Here is a 21,362-nt window from a genome sequence, read left to right on the forward strand (position 1 = left end):
GCTGAACCGTGTTTGCACAGCATCAAGGCTCTCTCTGTTTCTCACACTGTCCCACCAGTGAGTAGGTTGCACAAGTATTTGGGAAGGGATGCAGCTGTGACAGATGACCCCAACTGACTAAAGAGATACCTCAGACCACATGACGTTGTGCTCAGCAACAAAAGCTGGGGGGAAGAAGGAGGAAGGGGGGATGTTTGGAGTTATGGCATTTGGCTTCTCAAGTAACCATTACACCTGATGGAGCCCTGCTTTCATGGAAATGGCTTAATATCTGCCTGTGGATGGAAAGTAGTGACCGAGTTCCTTATTTTGTTTTGCTTGTGCACACAGCTTTACCTGTTAAACTGTCTTTATTCTCAACCTGCAAGTTTTCTTACTATTGTCCTTGTGATTCTCTCCCCATCTCACTGAGGGGAGGGAGCGAGTGGCTGTGTGGGGCTGAGCTGCTGGCTGAGTTGAATCCACAACACCTACACCGACAATTTGCCAGTGGCAACATGGAAGTAACAACACCTTTCAGTTTAGGATCTCTCAGCCACAAGATTTGATAGCTTCTTGACCTCATGGCACTCTTTACTGTATCATTCCCTTGAGTGCAACCACGAAAAAAGAAATAACAAGATCCCTAGCCAGTGTACTCCGGTTTTATAAAGTCATCTTCAGCCTGGGTCTGTGGATCTGATTTTTACCACAGTTAGCTGTTCAATCTAGCTGTGAATCTGTATCTGTAATTTAATTTGAGCATTCTGCTGTCTGAGAGAAGTTTCTTGTTTGCTTTACTAAAAGAAATGCACTAGTGAAGAATTTTAGTTAGTATCAGATGCGTTCCAGGTATAGGGATGCGTTGCCCCTAGTTATATACCTTCCTAAAATACTCTTACAGAGGCTTATTCATTAGCTCTTCAAGAAAACTGCAGATCTTGGTACTTCAGGAGAAAAACTGTTGTTTTCTTAAATTTTTCTGGAAACCTCTGTTTTGCAGAGCAAACTAGCATTAGAGATCCATAGAAATAAAATTATTTTCCAGATTTTCTTTAGGTCCCTGCAGATTGTTCACACAGTGATTTCTTCACCGAGATGCCGATACCAGTAACCCTTTGTTCCCTAATGTATATTTCAAAGCCTTTGGTACGTAAAATAAAGGAACATTCTCAATACGAAGTATCTGTTTTCACTCGGGTCTCATCCAAACACAGTTCTAAATATCCGTCTTGAATTTCCTATATAAGTCTTTATTTTTGCAAAACTAAGGCTTCAGGCTTCTTCCTTATTAAATGGAATTTGCATCCAAAACAGGGATTTTTAGGCCTTAATCTCATGTATTATTTTCATTTCCTGCCTCCAGGTACCAACAAGGAATACTCAGTAATAGCTGTTTACTTGCCAAAACAGTGGACAGTTTGGCAGTAACATTTAACGGGATCTAGAAATAAGTTATCTTTTTCTAACCTTTTGTTTGACTTGGTTACTTCTTACTCTATTTTTCATACATATCTTCTTATTAGGTAAAGCAAAACTAGCAGGGTTTTCTCTGTTTTTCTGATTGGTGTAGTTGCTTTCCCATGTAACAGGACTGGGTTTTGTGACAATGCAAATTTCACAAAAATGCGAAAGCAAGCATTTGCAGGAATAAAGAAGTCCTGCCCAGTGTTTTGTTTCTTCAGATATTCTGAATGTTTGTTAAAACCAGCTTAACTTTAGTACAGCTGAATATCTATGGCTAGTCGTGTTGCACAGTCTAAAATAAATGGTCTTGGCAGCAAAAGGTGGGCCTCGTGTACTTGGACAAGTCCGCCAACATTTTGTCATATATAGTTATAGATTGTAGTTATCATTTGGTAAAGATTGCTTTGCATCTAGTATATGCTTACTATCGAAAAAGCTTTCCAAAATTGTATACAAGTTTTATGAATACTTAAAGAAAAGGAATATTTTGATCTTTTTACTTTATTGGCTTTCATATTTCTTCCATCGCTCTATATGATCTTGGTCACCTGAAGTTGAAACACTGTCTAAACACTGTGTTGCAGACACCTACAGTCTAATCCCAGGACTTTTCAGGCGGGATTTGGGATCCATGCCAGTTGACGTTTGCACTGATCCACTGTTTCACAGAAAAGTTTAGTTTGGGAAATCTCTTAGGCCGGAGCTGGGGTTATTCATTCCAAAGCCAGGAGGAAAGCTCACGTTACAGTTTTTAATGCCAACAGAAGTTCTGTCCACCAAGAAACAGAAGGTTTATGGATCAAATAGATATTTTCAATGTGACCTTTAATCTTGTGTAGTTAACTGCAATCTGAGATGCTTTCTTCCTGAGAGCAAGACAGTGGCTCCATTTTAGCTTAGATCATCGAATGATTTTAAGAGTTTTAAAAAATTTCCTGGTTTCTATATTTGAGTAACCTTAACTACGTAATTACTGGTTTTTTCCTTAATATTTATTGTGAAAACCAATGTTTAAGGCCTGTTGCTTAAGACTTGTTGCTGATAAATATGAGAGAGTTCAGAAGAAATGCATAACTGTAAATTATTGGTTAATATAACTTCATTTTCTCCTTTTAGTACCGATCAACTATGTAATAAGTTACCACAATTATTCCTAATGGTATATTTTACTGGGTGTAGATGGGTGTATGCTGGGTCAGTGAAATATTTCTTGAGTTGATCAATTTATCATTTCATCACCGAATACTGTGTTTCTTGTTACAGAACACAGAGAATTTGATGAATATTAAGTTGCATATCTTGTAGCTCACTTCACCTTACACATTTCAGCTGCCAGAAAAAAATACGAGATCCTACCTTCTAATAGTTATTATGCTAATCATAATGATGATCAGGTTAATTGGGTGCTTTTGGGCTATAGCAAGTGGAGAAAGAAATTATTATGTGACAGATCAACAAATATTCTATACCTGATTAGATTCAATACCTATTTGGGCATAGAAGTTACTTTTCATTTCTGTGCCACGTTTGTAGCAAGGCCTTTAATCATGTCGTCTCCTAGGCTTGAAAATGAATAAAACTTCCTAGTCAGATGTGGCATATTCTTCTGTATTTGATCTTTTGCAGAGGTTCAGGAAGTGGTACAAAAGCAGCCCAGACATGCCTGGTTTTGGTAAAACTGTCTAGACACACGTGACACATGCATAACCTCATACTAGTTTCAGTTTAACATGCCACCATATGTCTATCCATACTCTGAAAATTTAGTATTATTTTCCCATCCTCCTACACTACAAACACTTCCAGTGATGAGATGCGATGGGAGGGGGAGGGAAGTTTGCCAGCTGTCTGAAGAAGCAGCATAAGTTTTGGGGTTTGTTTGTGGGGTTTTTTCCCCTAAGGTCATAATTATTTATGTATAGATTTTTTTTCCAAATATATGTTTGGGGGCAAGAGATTGTTTAGGAAAATATATTGCTATAATAGTTTTTCTCAAGCTATTATTTTTCATTCTTAAATTCTATGTTACATCTTCCTAGAGCCCTCTCAAATACAGCAATTCATCTTGGATACTGATTGTGGCCCATTTCAGTTCACCCTTCTAAGTAAATACAACCTGGTAAAAAAAAAAATACCAAAAGGGTAAGAAGTGTCCCACTTCTAGGCATTTATGAAGACTCACTGACCCTGCAATTAGCATTTCTCTTGTAAAGGACATCTTGTTTTGAAGACTATTAGAAGTTTACTTCTGAAGGGAGAGCAGGAGACAACAGTAGTAGAATATGAGTGATATGTAAAAACGACTATGTCATGAAAAACAATCTTCTTTTGGATACTGTAGTGTCTTTTTTACCCTGAAATGTGTTCTTAGTCTACAGTACATTATACATTCTGTAATCAATATACTAAATCTCTTCTTTCTTCTGAAATGTGTTTTTATTTGAGAATGAAACCAGCATTTGGTGGTTAAATTTACTTACATATGTATTTAGGCTCAGTATTCTGCGTATTGATCAATAAACAGCTACTTGCTCAATTGTTTCCATTGAGACAGGCAAAATAGATATTCCAGGCTTTGTTTTTACCATGTCATAGATTTTCTGTTTGGTTTTTGGTTTCAGTAAAAATGTCAGTTTAAAATGGAGAGCCTTGTTTATCAGCAAACATACAGTATCCGGTCCAATAACAAAAAAAACCCCAATGGGATAAGCACACTAAATTGAAATGTGTATTCAGTTGATTATTCCCCAAATGCTCATTGGTCTTTCTGATTTTAGAAACAAACTTCAATTTGTATTATTTTTTCTCTAAACTCCGTGGTCTGCTGATTCAGAAATACTACACAGCTTTCTGTTGCTGCATCATTAAGCAGAAAGCAATGTTTTTGTCACAGCTGAATAACTTTAAAACAATTTTTTTGAGGTTAAGTTTGTTTGCAAAATTATTATTCTGGCCTGCTAAAACCTGCAGAAAATATTTCTGTAGTTTAAAACTCTTAGAAAAATGCTTGTAGATTTGGAACAAAAGTGTTTGAAAAGTGAAAGCTCATACTATAGAAATGGAAAGTAATTTTGGCAAAGGGCCTTCCCTCATTAGAGAGATGTTCTTTCAACCTGTTGTTTGCTAAACAGATTTGACTGAAACTTTTTTTTTAAAGGCTGCCTGGACTGACTGCTGTCATTTGTTCAGAATTCAGATGCTTGTGGTTTACCTAAGGTTCTGTTCTTAGAGACATTTTTGTGTCAGAGAAATAAACAAATCACTCCTTCTTCCCATTCCACTTTCTCTCCTTTGATCAGCATTATAAAAATTCATAGTGCATCCAGCAAGACAGAACAGCAGCAGAGGTCAAGATTATCTTCCTTGGATGTTATTGACCTTAAAGTGAAACCTCAGTTTTGCTGAGAGCGTTGGAATGCTAACACTGTTAAGCATAAATATTATTTTCCTTTTTTACATTTAAAAGGAAAATATACATGCTGAAAATACATTGACGCTATAGTAAGAGTTGATTCTAAATCTAGGAAATTAAGGGTGCAGCATGAGCTTTATCATATTGCATGCATTTGGGTTTTTTTTTATTTGAAACTTGCTTTACAGATTGTGTCCAACTTAACTGTTTTGTAGTTTATCATGTGCAAATTTTCTTGAGAGAAGCAAATAAATAGGAGCAGGAAGATGCACTCTGCTCATCAGATGCAGAGTGACAATAATTTTTTTTCATGTAAGATGCTGTCTAGCTCTCAGTTTGCTGACTTCCTTGTACCTACACTCAGAAATTATCTGTTCTTAAACAAGTTTATAAAAGTATATATAAAAGCATTGCTAATTTCCTACTACATTTCCCATGTAGTTCCTCCCTTCGTGAACTATACTTCAATCTATTAATGATTTTAATGTGCTTAGAAGATGGTAAAAATTTCTTCAGAAAATAATAAACTGCCCCTTGCAAATGGTACATATACCGATTTACATTTTTATAAATAAAAACATAGAATACGTACATTTATATGTTATATTTTTGTGTTTTCTGACTCTCATTTAGATTTTCAAGGATGCCTAAAAATCTTTATTGCTTATCCATTGCGATAAAAAAATATCGTAAGTGATGGCAAAACGCTATTTAGCAGTCAGGTGGATGGACATGCAGCAGTGCTGGCTCAAGGCAGGTGTTTAGTGGTTAGTTTGCTTGCCTGTTCTAGAGTATATGACCTGATATGCCTGGTTTTGAAATCTTTAACTAAACTCTGCTTAAGTCTATGGAAGAGGAGTGGATTTTTAATATAATGAAAGGGACAAGTTAATTTGTTGTAAAGAAGTATGCATATATGCAAATTACTTTAAAAAATTAAATTTACTGAAAAAGTGCCATAGAAAATACTTTTCTGGGGTAACTTGTAGTTGATAATAATTTCTTCTTTTCCTAACTCTATCTTACTGAAGCTATCCATGCTTTGAGCAGAAGGCTGGACCTGCAGAGGCCTCAACGAAATTGAATTATTAATGTGATTCTAGGATTAGCAGGTACTGGTTAATTCTACTTTAAGGTGTTAAGGATTTTTTTGCGCTTTTTGTGGAGAGTAAATGTAGTTCTGTTATTTAGGTTTTTAGGGTTCAGATAAACAAAAAAAACCCTCAAAAACCAGAGGAGGAACTGTAACATCCCTCTTTCATTTGCTGTTTTTAAAACAAAATTGTTTGTACTAGTAAGTATTTCTAAGTTTTGTGGGTTTGGTGGGTTTTTTTCAGGGTTGTCTTATTATTCCTATTTTCCTTTCAACTAAATGCAACATATGTTTTTCAGTGGAATTGTACATGCCAGTTGTGAAGGCCTTTATCTTAAAATAGAAGTTTTGATGTGTAAAACCATGTCCCTTGTCACCTTACCCAATTCAGCACAGACACTTCTATTCAGACTGTCCTAAAAGGATATTTTTGTTGTTTCTTCCTCACCCTTACTACCCTGAGGATTTGGTACCAATTGTGGAAATCTTTGACTGAGTGAAGCAAACAGTTTAGAGTGCTTTGTATTTGTAATGTGACTTTTTGTAACTGCAACTGTGATGACTGCAGCCACTTTTTGCTCTAATTATGTGTTTCTGTTGTGTGATGAAGGTGGTTAAAAAAGTGTAAGGAAAATAAGTGCTGTAATCTTAACGTAGGTTTTCAGTTATTTGGAACGATGGAGTCCAATCTGAAGTCAGGGAAACTATGTCATGTGAGAAGAAACAGGCTAAGGAGCTAAGATAACAAAGCTATGTAGGTTTTTTGCTGGCTGGTAATTATTTTGTCTATGGTGCAACTGTATCCCTGCCTGGGCAGACAAATGGGTAGGAAAAGTATATGGAATAGAATTAAAAGCATGTGTCAGGCATCCTGCAGTTGTGGATGAGTTTCTGTATGGAGTAGATGGAGAATAATACTGAGTGTATCTGCTAGACACAATCTTTGTTTCCCATTTATGGATGTCAGCATATAACCAACATATTAGCTTGTCTGGAGGTTTACTGCTGAGAGTGTACTGCCAGTGCTGGGAATTCCAGACATCTTTTCAAGATAAGATAGGCATATGATGCAGTAAAGCTCAAGAGTTCAAGTTGGAACAGATAAATTTTTTTTAGAGAGGTTATTTTCATGTGACTACCTGTATACCCTCCCTCTACTTCAAAGACACCTCCTTGTACAGCGTAAAATGGTAGATGTTTCCAAATCAGTGTAAATATGTAGCTGAATGCCTACATATTTCTTCTGCAAATGAAAATATTAGATCTAGTTTCTTTTTAGAAATGTCACATGACCTTCTTTTCTGATTAATGCCTTCACACACGCATGCATGCATTTAATATTTCAATCTTTCGTATGTTTTAACTTTCTTAGCCGCTTTGTCAAAAAATAAAAAAAACCCCAACCTTTTTCCTTCTTGTTCCTTATACTTACGTGCTTTTTTTTTCTCTCATAGCAAAGTGAAAGTGGGAATGTGATAGTCATTAGATGCTCAAAAACCGATATATTAGCAAGAGAAGCCGTCCATCTGCTTATCCATGGATTTGAGAATTACCAGAGTTACCTAAATCCTATGGTACTGTGATCACACATACAGGACTTCACAGTACATTTTTCCCCAACTACTACTTACAGTTATTAGTGTAGTTTCATACATGATACAGACTGTTCTATTTAAATAGAAAGAGAATGCTGTACAGCGGGTGGATACCAGTACAGTTCACATGCACACAACTGGATAATGTCTTACCTCCAGGTTTGATGTAGAAGCAGTTAAGCTGAGTTTCATGCACCAGCTTCCCCTTATACTTCGTTTCAGGTTCCCCTGGCTGGTGGCTGGGTAGTGGGTGATACGCTTGCCGAACAAAGGCTTGAAACATTTTAAAATTCCGAGGAGTGTTGAAACAGCTGAACCTGAGTATATTTTCTGTATATAGTAAAGGTAAATTCCTTTTGGTCAATTTTTCTTACTTCAGAGTTATTTTATGTAATAGCCTTGTAGAGAAGTTAAAACCTGAATGTTACTTTAAACTACAACAACTTGGTCTTTTAATCTAGAAACTATTTTCTAGCTCTTTGTAACCTCTGCAGTATCTCCTGCATTATCCTTCCTTTGCTCTTCACTCCTAATCCTTTTCTTGTCCTCGGTGCCTTATGCTCAGTTGGAGCCTTCTCCTCCCCCTGTGGTTTTTCAGGAAAACTTGGATTGAGAAATGAAGATAATGGGCGCCATCCACCCGTCAGCTCATCACCTTACCGAGCCATGACAATCTCTGGTTTCTGTATATCAGCACGGACTTCTCTGATAATATCCTCTTGTGTTTGAAAAAATAGGTTTGTCTAGTAGGGGGTGGACTTCACTCCTGACATAGCCAGAAAACTTCTCTTGGAATGTGAGCTTGCTCACTCTCACTCTTTTATATGTGTGTGTATATGTATAAAAATATTTGTAACCTTCTCTCAAAACATAGAAGATAAATTTGTGAGCAAGTGTGTCCCACAGCGCGTATACAAGCTGCTCACTTCTGTCTAGTATTGATTTAATACAAGCTCTTGAGTGCCTCATCAGCTCTCTCTTCGTCAAAACAAGCCTTAAACCGGCAGTAAACAATACTTTTCAATTACAGGAGGAAAAAAGAAAGAAACCCTTCTCAAGTATAAGATAGCATACCCTTTAAAGGACAAGGAATGTGTTCTATACAGAAACACGGTACAAGTGCTCCAGTGGAATTCCGCTAAGGCTGAAAATGCAGTGTTGCCTTTTTGTCTTAGCTGGAGTACAAACTAGTAACAGCATTGGGCTTAATATTTGCTATCTGCTGTGCTCTAATGGCTGCAGCTGCAGCCCAGTTGTTGGTTTTGCAGTGCAGAGCTTGCTTTAATAAAAATTCATAGAATATGAAGTCTTCATATCATAACATTGCTTAAAATCAGTCTTTAAAAACGAAAAGTTAATTTTACTTCATTATTCATTATTTTGGACATACAAACTCCTAGGTCTTTTGGGGTGTCTTTCAGTAATCCTTTTGCATAGCAGAAATATTATTTATATGAATTAAAAACAACCAGAGATCCTGTAGCCTGGGGTGGGGGAGGTAACTGATGTAAGACACATGCTTCAGGTCAGAAGTCAGCAATAAAGGGACTAAGAAGATTCTTCCTGAGAATCATTTGCTGCTGGTCATTGTCTTAAACAGGATATGGACTTTCAGTTTGATGAGCTCCACCAATTCTTTTGTCTCTGTCAAACAAACCGCCTGTCTGTAAAATGACAGCATTTTTTTCTTAACAACATACAGTGTTAATTCCTCTACACCAGAATGTGAAGCATCTCTCAATGAAGAGCTTCATGAAATTTCATAGTAATTAGACAAGGAGAGAAATAACATTGGGTGTCTATGTAAGGTATCATATGCCTGCTTGCAGTGCTTTGCTGCTTTTTTTCCCCCCTTATATCTTCTGTTTTTATTCTGGTTTCTCTCATGTGGATATTTTGTACATCTGTCAAACAGAAAACAAAGTAGAGTTTCAAATTTGCACAGAGTTAAAAGCTCTAGGAGAGGAGAGACTGAGGAAGCAAATGACTACTGATACGTTTTATTCCTAAAGGATTATGCATGATCTAGTAAAACACTGCTGAATTCTGAAGCAAAATGAAATATGCACTTTTAGTTTCTGTGTGAAAATAATGCAGGTGCTGTTCTGAAAATCACCCAATGCAAAATTCCAATTTTTTGTTTGAATTTAAATGTTTCTGTATTTCAGCTATTGAACAAGGAAATGCTTACTGCTTAAAATGGATTTTATTGGTGACAAACTTGATCTCAGGAGAACATTCTGTTTCTCCCTCTGTACATATATGCACATAGATTGTCTTGTGTGCAAGAAGGCAGAAAAGTAGGTAAACTGCTAATGTTCATAGTAGTCTGAACACTTAACTTCAATAACTAAAATCAAGTTTTAGAAGATACACAAAAACATTAAAAAAGAATTGCAGCAATAAAAAGAAAAAAACCCAGTAAGATACTTCCAAAAAGTGATATTTCTATCTTCGTGAAGGAAATGACTAAATTGCAATTTGCACAATAAAAAAATAGGCCATAAAATATATTTTAAGTATTTTTATTGATGCTTTAAGTTTTCCTCCAGTTTCCAAGTATGTAAAAATGTAGTAGCCATATGTGAATGATGAAGGGTCCAACGTGCAGCCATCTACTGAATTTTAGCTTGTGAGCACAGTGTGAACCTACCCACAATGGTTTTAAACCTATTACTGTTTGCCTGTCCTTATGTGTGGCAGTCAAAGTCCTTTCTGTGCCTGTGAAATTGTATTGTATCACTAAAAATCGTATGTACTTAATTTCCAGAGGCAACTCTACAATAAGCAAATGTCATTGAAGGCAATGTAAAAGCTGACTATAAGAAATGACCACACAGCACTTGAGAAGAATTTTGTGTTGAATATAACATTTTAACAGGCTGTGGTAAAATATGTAGGATATGCTGTAAACACTTGAAATTTCAGGAAGAGTAGTTGACTTTATCTTTGCCTATTTGTATGTGGTGGATTTTTAAAATTCTTTTTCTAACCATTTCAGAAGTAGAGATGGTTTAGGAAAAATTAAGACATTGCCTCCTTCCAAAATGATGGCGTGTACAGAGTATGCAAATGGAAAAGTACAAAGTTTTTTTTAAAATTCTATTAATCTTCCAGTATTTCCTAGGTGACACTTGTTACAAGAACAAGTATAAACACACAAGCAACTTAGACTTCTGTTGTTACAGGTTAAGAACATGGGCCAGATCTGCAAATGTATTTCCATTACTTATGATGTGAAGGTATGCAATGAAGAAATAAGAGATGAGATCACAACAGGCAGAATTAGAAACATCATCTCTAGTTAAGGTTGCTTATTTTCTTCATGAAGCCCTTTTCAAAGTCATTGCTAGTTTTGTGGGAGTTAAACCATTTGGGGTGACAGCTCAAATATAAAAATTCAGGGTCCAGGGGAAAAAAATCACATAAAATAACATGCTGTTGAACACCCATATGAGGTTAAAATATTCTTCTTTTTTTTTTCTTCTCTATTTTACTTTATTCCCTTCTCTATTTTTAAAAGGGAATTGGCCCAGTTTGGAAAAGAACTTGACCTCATACTTGAGTATAGCTCTGGAATTAGAGACGTACTTTGACCTTTGGCAGGTACCTCAGAAATGCACTTTAAAAATCGTTGGGAACATATTCTTAGATTTAACTAAATTGTAAATGAAAACCATGACATTCAAATCCTGATGAGTCCTCTGCCAACCGTGTATGTCACATACAGTAGAGCAGGCTTTATCCCCACAGGACTAGAAGCCCAGATACTCCACAGAAAAACGTAACAGAAGCTGCTGCTTTTCTTAACCTAGTGGAAAGCAGGATGGAAATCAAAATGCTGGAAATCAAGAAGGTGAAGGCCGCTCCTCTTCCTATTCCTTAAGATAAAAGAAAGCTTTTTTTTTTTTTTTTTTTTTTTTTTTTTTTTTTTTTTTTTTTTTTTTTTTTTTGCCTTCAGGTTGGAAAGGCTGTGCTGTCCTTTTTGACTGAGGAGAGTTCCTGTTGCTTTTAGTTACTAGGTACAATGTGATCTGCACACAATCAAGAAAAGAGCGTGGTTTCTAGTTTAACCTCTTCCACTTGTGGTAGTGTTATGTTAGTGTAAATTTTTCTACTAATAGAATTTATGGATATATGTACTTAACCTAAATTTGTGTAATGGGATTTTTCTGTTGTGTTCAGATGATTCCTGTAGATCACGACCTCAGGATGAGGTATGCTGTAGACAGGTAGTAGAGAATATAGAGCACTGATAAGCTAATACAGGTAGCAGTTTCAGATGTTGAGGAGTTATGTTTCTTTTCCACTCAGCCATTCACCGACAGAATTTTTTTTCACAGGAAGGGTGCTTTTGTTGACTCAGGGTATTTCAATTTAGTATTTAGCCTTGCTGCAGACTTCTTCACTTATCTTTCTAAAGTCAGTCTCTATCATTTTTCTATATCAAAAATAGAACAGTACTTCCACCCACCATTTGTTTATCTTAATACCTTTTTACTTAACTTTTACGCTCTTTGAATGAGACTTTAATAATTTCCATTACAAAAGGCAGTGGAGCTTTGGTCTGATGTGGACATTTCAGAAGTCTATTGTGAAATAGTAATGAGAACCACTTGTTATTTAAGAAAAACTTATAAATAGGAACAATAAGGGATCCACGAAGAACAACTCATTATTTAAGAAATTGATAGTCTGGCATCTACAGACTTCCTGCCTTAATTTCAGTGTCATGCATCATCATGATTTAAAAATTATTTGTAACTAATGATGCAGTGGCAGGAGATGTGACTAGAAAACCAGTGGTGGGGGAGAAAAAATAAATGCAGTAAGCCAGATGGATCGTAACATAGATGCTATTCCTGTGTCGTGACTAAAAATTTCCTGTAGCATCAACAGAATGCGATTTTAAGGGAAATCTTACAAATACAGTTTGCCTTTGAGCTCTTTTCCAAGAAGTAAAGAACCTGCTCATGGACTCTTACATCTGCTGAGCTTTATGGAAATAAATGAATCAATGGGCTTTAAAGTTTCCTACAGTGCTAACATAACGTTAGATTTGAGGCTTTTTAAGGGACGTTTTAGTGAGCCAATCTTATTTATGTCTGCCACAGAATTGATTTCTTTTTCATTAAGAATTTCTGATAAATTTTGATTAAAAATATGTCTGAGGTCAGACCATCACAGTAGAGACACAGACATCATTTAATAAACAATTTGCCATCTCCTGGTTGTCTCTTTTTTGCCTCGTGAAATCAGAAATATTTGCTGGCTCTATCTGGAAGTCTGCAAACTGGTTACCTGACTTTCATGACTGGTAGAAACTGTCAGGGCTATTTCAGGGTCCATCCTTTTACGAAAAAATTGTTTCTTGTGTTGATTTTTAAGGCATAAGTTCCAGGCACAATTAAACAGATGGTGGTGAGGGACTTATTCTTGACTTCAGTAGTGTTGCAAATCATTGCCCACTCTCAAACCGTCTGCTTTTGGGGAAAGGGGTTTTGAGGGGTTTTTGCATTTTGTTGGAGTTTTGTTCTTGTATAATTTCAGCGGTTTTTTAGAAACTCAAGCTCATATCAAAATAGAGATTTTTGTTTGTGCCTGGGGCATCATAAAAATTTTGGTTCCCCTCTGAGAACTTCCAGAGTAACATGATAGATCTAAGCTGAATTTCTATTATTTAGAAACAAATGTTTGTTTTATATGTATTTTATATTGTGCTGCTTTTATGAAATGTAGAGAAGCAAGAGACCTAAAAGTTCCAGTCCTGCTGATGAGCCGCGTCACTATAAATATGGTATAATGGGATCAAATTTAATTTCTTCCTAGTGTTTTGGTTTTACATACCGAAAGAGCTAAGCAAAATGTTGTGCTTGAAAAAATTTTAAGGCTGAAAAGAACTAAAAGAACTTTAAGGCTCCAAGTAGAAAATAGCAAAATTAAGGCTGCTTGTGCAATCTCTTTTTCTTTTTTTTTTTTTTTGCTTTTGAAATTTTAAGTTATGTGACCGTCGTCTTTTGCAATAAGGACTTTGCTTCAGTTATCCAATAGTGTGAATGGCATTTCTGTAAAGAGCAACTATTCAGTATTCTGGTTTTTTCCTTCTTAGTGGTATGTGGGTCTCTTGCTTTCTTATATAACACTGAAGTTCTGCATTAGGGATGGAACTATTAACTGCTTTTTTCTTGTTTTTTTCTATGATACAAATCAATATAATAGCTGATAACTTGTGAATAAGCTGAACTGTTGTACCTTGCTCAGATTAGAAGTATTATTCTTCCCGTTTTACAAACTGGAATCCTAGGGCAGTGTAGTTACAATTGCAGAGATCAATTAAATGCAGGGTGTCTGACTTTACATTATTTTGGCCTAATTTTTCCAATATATTTATCATTCATGTGTTCAAATACATGTCTTACAGATTTCAATTGTGATCATAAAGAGCTGGTGTTTTTGCAGGTCCTGCACTCAAATCTTACACCCAGGTCTTACACCTCAAGTTAAACACTGGGTAATGAACAGTACACAGTCAGTGACAACCACTTAAGATGACATTTCACAGCTTGCATATCATTGCATAATATCTCTGGGGCAGCATCAGAGGTGGAATTCAGCTTTCCAAGATGATGTGCAGCTGCCTTAGCTGCTGGGGTTTTTTTATCTTCTTTTCTTTCTTGCAGTCTTCTCTTGCTTTATGGTGCAGAGCAGGACGTAGAGCTTCAACAGGCAAGTCTCCATCACTATTTGAACCTGAGTGAAGAGGAAGGAACATCATATGCTCGTATCATAATTTTAAAGACAATATCATGACAAAGGAATCCCATCTGCATTGGAGTAGAAGAGCACAAAATTAACATGGCATGCTTTAATTCGTGTTTTAAGAACTCATACATTAAAAGTTATTATTGAGGATAATTGAGGCTTCTTTGGTTCTTTTATCAGTAGGTCCTGCAAAATGAAGGCTGCAATATTCTAAAAATTACTAGAAAGAGAAATGTAAGCGTTCTTAGTTTGCTGAAAGATCAATTATTACATGAACAGTAGACAGCAAAGAGAAAAGATGACCAACATAAAAGTGTCTGGCTACATTGTAAGATGTGCGTAGAGAAACTGCTTTTTAGTATAGCAAGCTGTGGGGTTACATATTCAAGAGCTAGAGTCTAGGTCATATATAGGAAATAAAGTACCTTAAGGAACATGATATCAAGAATAAAAGTTGAAACTTGAAGAATAATTATATTTATTTATTTATAATACAAGCACTGTAAAACAGTTTCTAGGTACAGGGGAGTCTTTAGTGAGTAGTTATAGCTGTATTTATTAGCTGTATTTTACGAAACTTATATACTGTATGCAGTCTGTGGAGCAATAGCATAAAAATGGTGTGTTGCAAGTTCACTGAAACACAACTTCGATAATGTAAACATCTCTCCAGAATCCAAAAATCTAATAGCTGGAAAATGAAGCTAGACAAATGAAAAGTAAAATGAATAATCCTTTTTGATAGGATACTTTGCGTGAGTTATGGAAGTTGATAAGAAATTCTTCATCGTAATAAATAAATGTTTTAGATTTTGAGAGGTTAGAAATTGTCATCTATAATTCTGGTAGATAGCAGCTGTCAGCTTCTGCTTATAAATAGTATCGAGTGCTCTAGTGTTTGTGAGGACAGGAGAAATCCGTAGCCAAAAATTGAAAATTGTAAGGCGGAAGCTGTAGAATTGGCTCCGAAGTCGTGATGTAAAACTTAAATAGTATACTTCCTGAAATTCAGTCACTGAGCTATATTAAAGGAGCTTCATGGATTTCATTAAAATTTTTTTAGTTATGGTTTATGAGTAACCTACCTTTTCCAAATTGTAAAAACATATCCCTTGATATTTAATAATTTCAGTTGGATGATTTGAGTAATTTATTTAGCTTACTCTCATTCAATATTAATTGTATCATGTTGATTTGATAGCTGCTTTATATCCTTCTAGTTTTGTATAATCTTGTTAACAACATCGTAACATTGGTGCTTTTTTTTTCTTTCATATGATCAATTCATTACTAAATCTCATTTCTTTAGTAAATTACTTCAGAACTATTGGAAGTGGATGAATAGATGTATACTGTCTTGTCAGCATAAAAGTAGCTCTCCTTATTGGGCTTTTGTTAGCTGCTTTTCACATAACTGGCTCACTTGGCTAGCAGAAGATGCTTGACTTCGATTTGGTTTTTCTTCTTCTCTTTTTTACGATAATCTCTTACTGGATAAATTTATAGCTGAAGCTGGGCCTGCAAGTGATGTAATGTTTCCTATTTTTTGTGGCAGTAGAAGAATTTGCTTTGTGCCTCTGCTATTTAGTGATTCAGTTCATTTTTAACATGTGAATATGTTAGTGAAATTACCACTCTAGAGATGATACTTAAATCAGGATTTCCTTTTTTCAAACAGTCGGATAGAGATGGAAGGGGTTAAAAGTAATCTGTTTAAATTTAATCCTGATAAGACATGCCATGTTTTCATGCTGGTAGAAAGCTTGTAGTGAAGTTTGTATTGTATGTATATTGAGTTTTTATAATTGGAGAGCATGCCAGGTTCCTAGCTTGACGGTTACTGTTTGTAATCATCTTAGGGTCTTTTGCTGGTCCTAGGTTTTTGTGTGTTGCCATACACAAAAATATTTTTACACCATTTTGGTTCATCAAGATGGGCATTAATACACATTTTTACTACTATCATTTAAATTTTTGTTTCCTTAAATATAGATTATAGCAGAATATACCACTGTAGTATGAATTTACACCATGGTTACTCCAAATGACAAGCACTCCCATATATTAGTGTATTTTGGATACCTGGTATCTCAGTTTTCCACCAAGTTACTGACTTCTCATTGGTACATTGTTCTCCCATGCACAAAAGAGATAGGAGTACGCTGTGCCACAACAAGAGATTATTTCTTGATGTATTTCTGAAGTGTTCATCTGTTCTGGACAGATGGGAGAATTGTGGAAGGAAGAGGAGGACTTTCCACTTCTGAAGGATTTTACTACTGAATGGGTGATCTGTAAGCTCAGAGGTTGTTGGGTTTTGGTCTTAGCATGCTTTCAGCTCTGCTTCCTAGCCTGGGTTGAAAGTATCATTTAACTGAGGGGAGAAAATAAGGATGCTTTGGGGTTTGAAGCTCGCGTAACATCTAGGCTAAAGATGGATCAGCAATATCCTGACTTAAAGCTTCAGTTAAGATGTGATATATTGGTGGGTGGTGGATTGGTCTGCTGGGACAGGCAGTAGTTAGTGTCCTTTTTTCTGTGATCTGAAATGGGTGTGCATTTGAATTGTATTTCAAAATATTAGTCGTCTTTCTGTAAAACCTGAAAAGGTAATCAGACAGTTTACTTACGTTTGTCACTGAGTTCAGGTAAACTAGCTTACTGCTGTTCGTTCCAGTCTTTCAACTTTTAATGGCCAGAAACACTGCAGTACTTCCATGGAACCGTCAGCTTTCAAATTTATTAGATATTCATAAATAGCCTGACATGTTTGATCAATTGGCTAAAAGGTGAAGCTGTTCAGCCTGTCTTGCTTACTGGTGATGCCACCAGCTGTGGCAGACAAAAAAAAAAAACCAAAAAAACCCCTTAGCAAGACATTGGAGCAGGTGGCCAAAGTTTCATCAATACTCTTCTGCGCTGGAGATTCTTACATACAAAGAAGAATCTTGATTAAAACAAATGTGACTTGTCGGGGGTTTTTAGTCTGCTTGCTGTGTTGTTGCATTGAAGAATATAGGGTTGCTTGTAATATGGACATGTTTTCAAATGTGTTTCATCAGAAGAAGACGTAGTTGCATGTAATAGGTCTATGTTTCGGAACCTTGTGAATCGTTCATACAATTGGCGGTTTACAATTTATTATTTGATGCTTACTGGAATGTGTTAGAATATTAATGTCTGTTTAAAATGCTTTTTTTTTAATTATCTGTGTTACAAAATGGAGATTATTCATGCAGTTCAGGTCTTATGTTGCACATTCGTAGAAGCACTGGCGCATATTATGTTACTTGCCTTTTTTGAGGTGAATAATAGAAATCATCTTCACACTTTTCAGAAGTTAATCATAAAAGGACAGTACATCTTTTATTTATTGTATGTCTACAGGATGGCAGTTGATTTGTGGCTTGTTTTAGGCTTTTCACCTGTATAAAACAGTTGAACTGTTTTAGCTATACAGAAGTCAACACATTTGAAAATTTGAGGGGGAATGGGGATAAATATTACACTTGTGTCTTACAAACAGCTGTACATTTGTTTTCTTTACATACATTAACAAAGCCAACTTAGGTTTGTTGGTTGTGGTACATGGTTTTGCTTCTGTGGAATTAAAGAGTTGGTTGCTTTTAGATTCTGCTAGTATGAGGAAATATTACATGATCAAGGTCAGTGTTGCAATTGTTCTTAAGCAAGTACTCAATCCACTTATGCCCCTTTCAAATAAAATCTAATCTAGCCTCTGCTATGTTTGAAGACATGTTAGGAACTGCCATTTCTTACAAAGATTAAGGGAAAACTCTTGCCTGCAGTATGGAGGAAGGGGGAAGAAACACAGTGGCTACCTATTTGCTACTCAGTCATGTGAAGGAAACATGGATGTTACACAAGGTTGTGGTGATAGAGATGGGAAGATCCATGTTAAGCCTTTAAGTGCTTCTCGCTTCCTATTCACACAGATTTGTGCCAGATGTTAAAACTAGAACAGTTACCCTGACAAATGTGGACAGATTGTTCTGAGACTGTGTTGTAGACGTATTCCCAGGCTATCTTACCAGAACTATATAACGTGGTTCTGAGTGGAAAAAACCTGCCTGTTTATAATGATTGTGAAACGTGCACTGCCGACAGTTACATTATGGCTATTACCATCATGATGGTTTCATTAGCAGCACGTACGTTTGAGAATGTTGAACCACTAGTAAATTTTAATGCCTTTGCTGGGCAAAGCTGCAGGCACTTTAGTGGAGGTCTGAATTTAGATACAGGTTTTCTAATCCTGGGGTTGGCTACAGATAGTTACTTCTTCGGTGGTGAAAATAATGATCAAATTATAGGAAATCTACAGGGAGACAGAGGTTTGTTCTTACTACTCTAACAACTTTGATAGACCTGAAAATTGTTGAAGACTAAACAGATCTTGCTTGCTTACTTATGTGCGCCACACTGCCTGCAGTATACTAGCCACTGGAGTCTAATGGATACGATCTGACAACTGGAAAAAAAATGACAGAGGAAAAGGTTTTAAAGAAAACAGCCCTGGTTTAGTGTTCTGAAGAAGAGAATCAAATACCTTTGCCTTTATGGAAGGTTCAAGAGCTTGTAATTTACATCCTTAGAGATATGCCAAGATCTGTCTCAGTTTTGGAGGATCTGAGGTGTCATTCATATGTTTGTAGATGGGGAAAATTAAGAAAGAAATAAATTTGAAGATTCCTTTACAGGTCACTTTTAAATATCTACCAGGTAGAATTGCTGTTTGAAAAGACTCATAGTTTGTGTTTGATGTGCATTTACAGTGTCCATATATGGAATTTGGTTTTATGATAAGGAAGAATGCCAAAGAATTGCAGAGCTCATGAAAAAGTAAGTGATGGGTAAACAAGAATTTCTGTGCTTTTTTTTTCTTTATGTATGTATTTCTGTACACGCGTGCACATTATATTACTAGGATGGTCATAGCTTTCTACTTTAAACCTTTATTTATAGACTTCATTGCAAATAAAGTGGTGACAACTGTAGTTTTTAGAATCAGAAATAAGCCACTGTATTAGAATACTTTTTCTTAATTTGCTGTGCAGCTTTCCAGCTACATTAGAGTGTAACAGTTCATCTGATTTATTTCCTGATGACTCAGAGATCTGTTTTGAAGAGTTGTATTCTTTGGGGTTTTAATATATTTTTCAGTTTGGAGAGATTTTCTCTTCTAATGTTGCTGTTACCTTTTTTTTTTCTTTATATCAATGTAAGCGCAGGCTATCATGAAGGCATGCTGTAATAATACAATTTTTGTGGGTTTTTTCCTGTTTCTACATCATGACTGAATTCCTGCTTCCTTATTTCTTAGCAATATGTACAAAATTTATTTTTGAAATATGAAGCAAGAGTTTAATTAGCTTTGAATTCATTACTTCTATATACATAATATTTTATACATGTTATATGATCTTTAATTTTGCAATCAAGTTGGAGATTAACATTCCAAACAGAAATGTATTCTCAGCAGTGTTTTAATCTAACAATATCATGGATATTTTTTTCACTGACACTGCTTTCTTCAGAAATCCTGGATGGACAGGGCTCATTCTTCTGCTGTACCCTCTGGTTGGCCTAATGATGGGCTTCTTTGCACTGATCCCTTTCTTACGAATATATTCTGCAGGTTTTTGTGTTTGTTTGGAGGAGGAGGGAGCTAAAGTCTTACTGATTTTATCAACACATACAATCTAAATTTTTAGAGCTATAATATGGAGGATATAGTAAAGGGGCTGTGATAGGAACAGGCAGATTGGATATACTGGTTGCCTGTGATATATAGGATTGGACACATCATTGTGTCACAATTCTTTTAAGGGACAGGAGGAGGGATGACGTATAGCCAGGTCTTTGTCATCTCAAGAAAAACCATGGGAGGCAGATACAGTCAAGCTGACAGCATTAGGTACTAGCAGAGCAAATGCTGTGACTCTCTCCTTCTCAGGTACTCTGTCGCAGCCTTAACAGTTTCTGTAGCCAGAAGCCTGCTGAGGAAGTGACATCGATTTTGATTGCCAAAGTTACCAACTGCCCGAAAGCCCATTTATGTGCCCTGCAGTACAAGTCCAAACAAGGCTCATCCTTGCACACCTCAAGCCATAGCAAAGTGCTTTAGCTCTTCTACCACTATGTTCCAGACAGGATTTGTTATAAAATACTAGATGGAAAGGTAGTCATGTTTCCACAATATCTCTTTTTAAAGTGATACCTGCTGCTTTTCATTTTGCAGTGGCAAAACATTGTGAAACACAGACTGTGACAACAGCGGCAGGTTTTTTAGGGGTTTTTGATAGTTTTGCTGTATATCCTACAACTATAAAATGAGTCAGTTGTGACCCAAGAAATAATTGATGGGGATGAATTTACAGAAATAAGCAATGAACCCCAGGAAAGCCAGTTTTTTGACAGCTAATTTTAGTTAACTAGCTCAAGTTTCAGTTGGTGGTGATTAGGTACTCTCAAACTGGTAATTTACTACAATAAAAACTAGTTTTCAGAGGATTCATGCAATTGTAAACCACGTTTAGTGGTTTATAATAGCAGTGTTTCATATAGATAAAAAACACCCTGTCGCTTAGCCGGTTGGCTGTGTGGTTTAATTCTCAGCATTCTACAATAATAATAAAACAGCTGGGGCAGGAAATTGGTCATTTGCTAGTAGTTAATGACTGATTTGTGTACGTTTGCCATCCTCCACCACAAGCAGAACTGAATAACGCTATAAATTCCGTGCTCCTTCTGTGTATAGGAATTGTGACTGAGTTACAGAAATTTTAGTCTATGGCGCAGTGCATTCAAGATTGGAGAAAATTAATCTCAAACCTGGTCAAATTATGTTTTAATATAGATCTTTTAGTAGAGATTTTTTTACACATCTTTTAATGTCAATGAGAGGAAAAATTAAAATATTAATTATTTTATTATTTTAATAATTATTAATTAATTATTGTAAAGTAGTTGTGGTTAAACTTTTTTTAATATATTTTATGGTTTTTGTCTTGTATATTCTCCTCTTGCCTTA

General features: G+C 35.9%; 1 protein-coding gene across 1 annotated transcript in view; it reads left to right on the forward strand.

The window, feature by feature from the left end:
- The window catches only part of DCP1B (decapping mRNA 1B), a gene marked incomplete at its 5' end in the record, with an annotated part of 42,286 nt that overhangs the window by 4,375 nt on the left and 16,549 nt on the right, over positions 1-21,362 (forward strand). Inside the window, 3 exons of the mRNA XM_010133399.1 lie at positions 19,105-19,171; positions 19,406-19,412; positions 19,653-19,658. Coding sequence (XP_010131701.1) covers positions 19,105-19,171; positions 19,406-19,412; positions 19,653-19,658 — 80 coding nt within the window. The remainder of the gene's footprint in view (positions 1-19,104; positions 19,172-19,405; positions 19,413-19,652; positions 19,659-21,362) is intronic.

Source organism: Buceros rhinoceros, unplaced genomic scaffold (genome assembly GCF_000710305.1).
Source record: "Buceros rhinoceros silvestris isolate BGI_N320 unplaced genomic scaffold, ASM71030v1 scaffold19103, whole genome shotgun sequence".
Lineage (NCBI taxonomy): Eukaryota > Metazoa > Chordata > Aves > Bucerotiformes > Bucerotidae > Buceros > Buceros rhinoceros.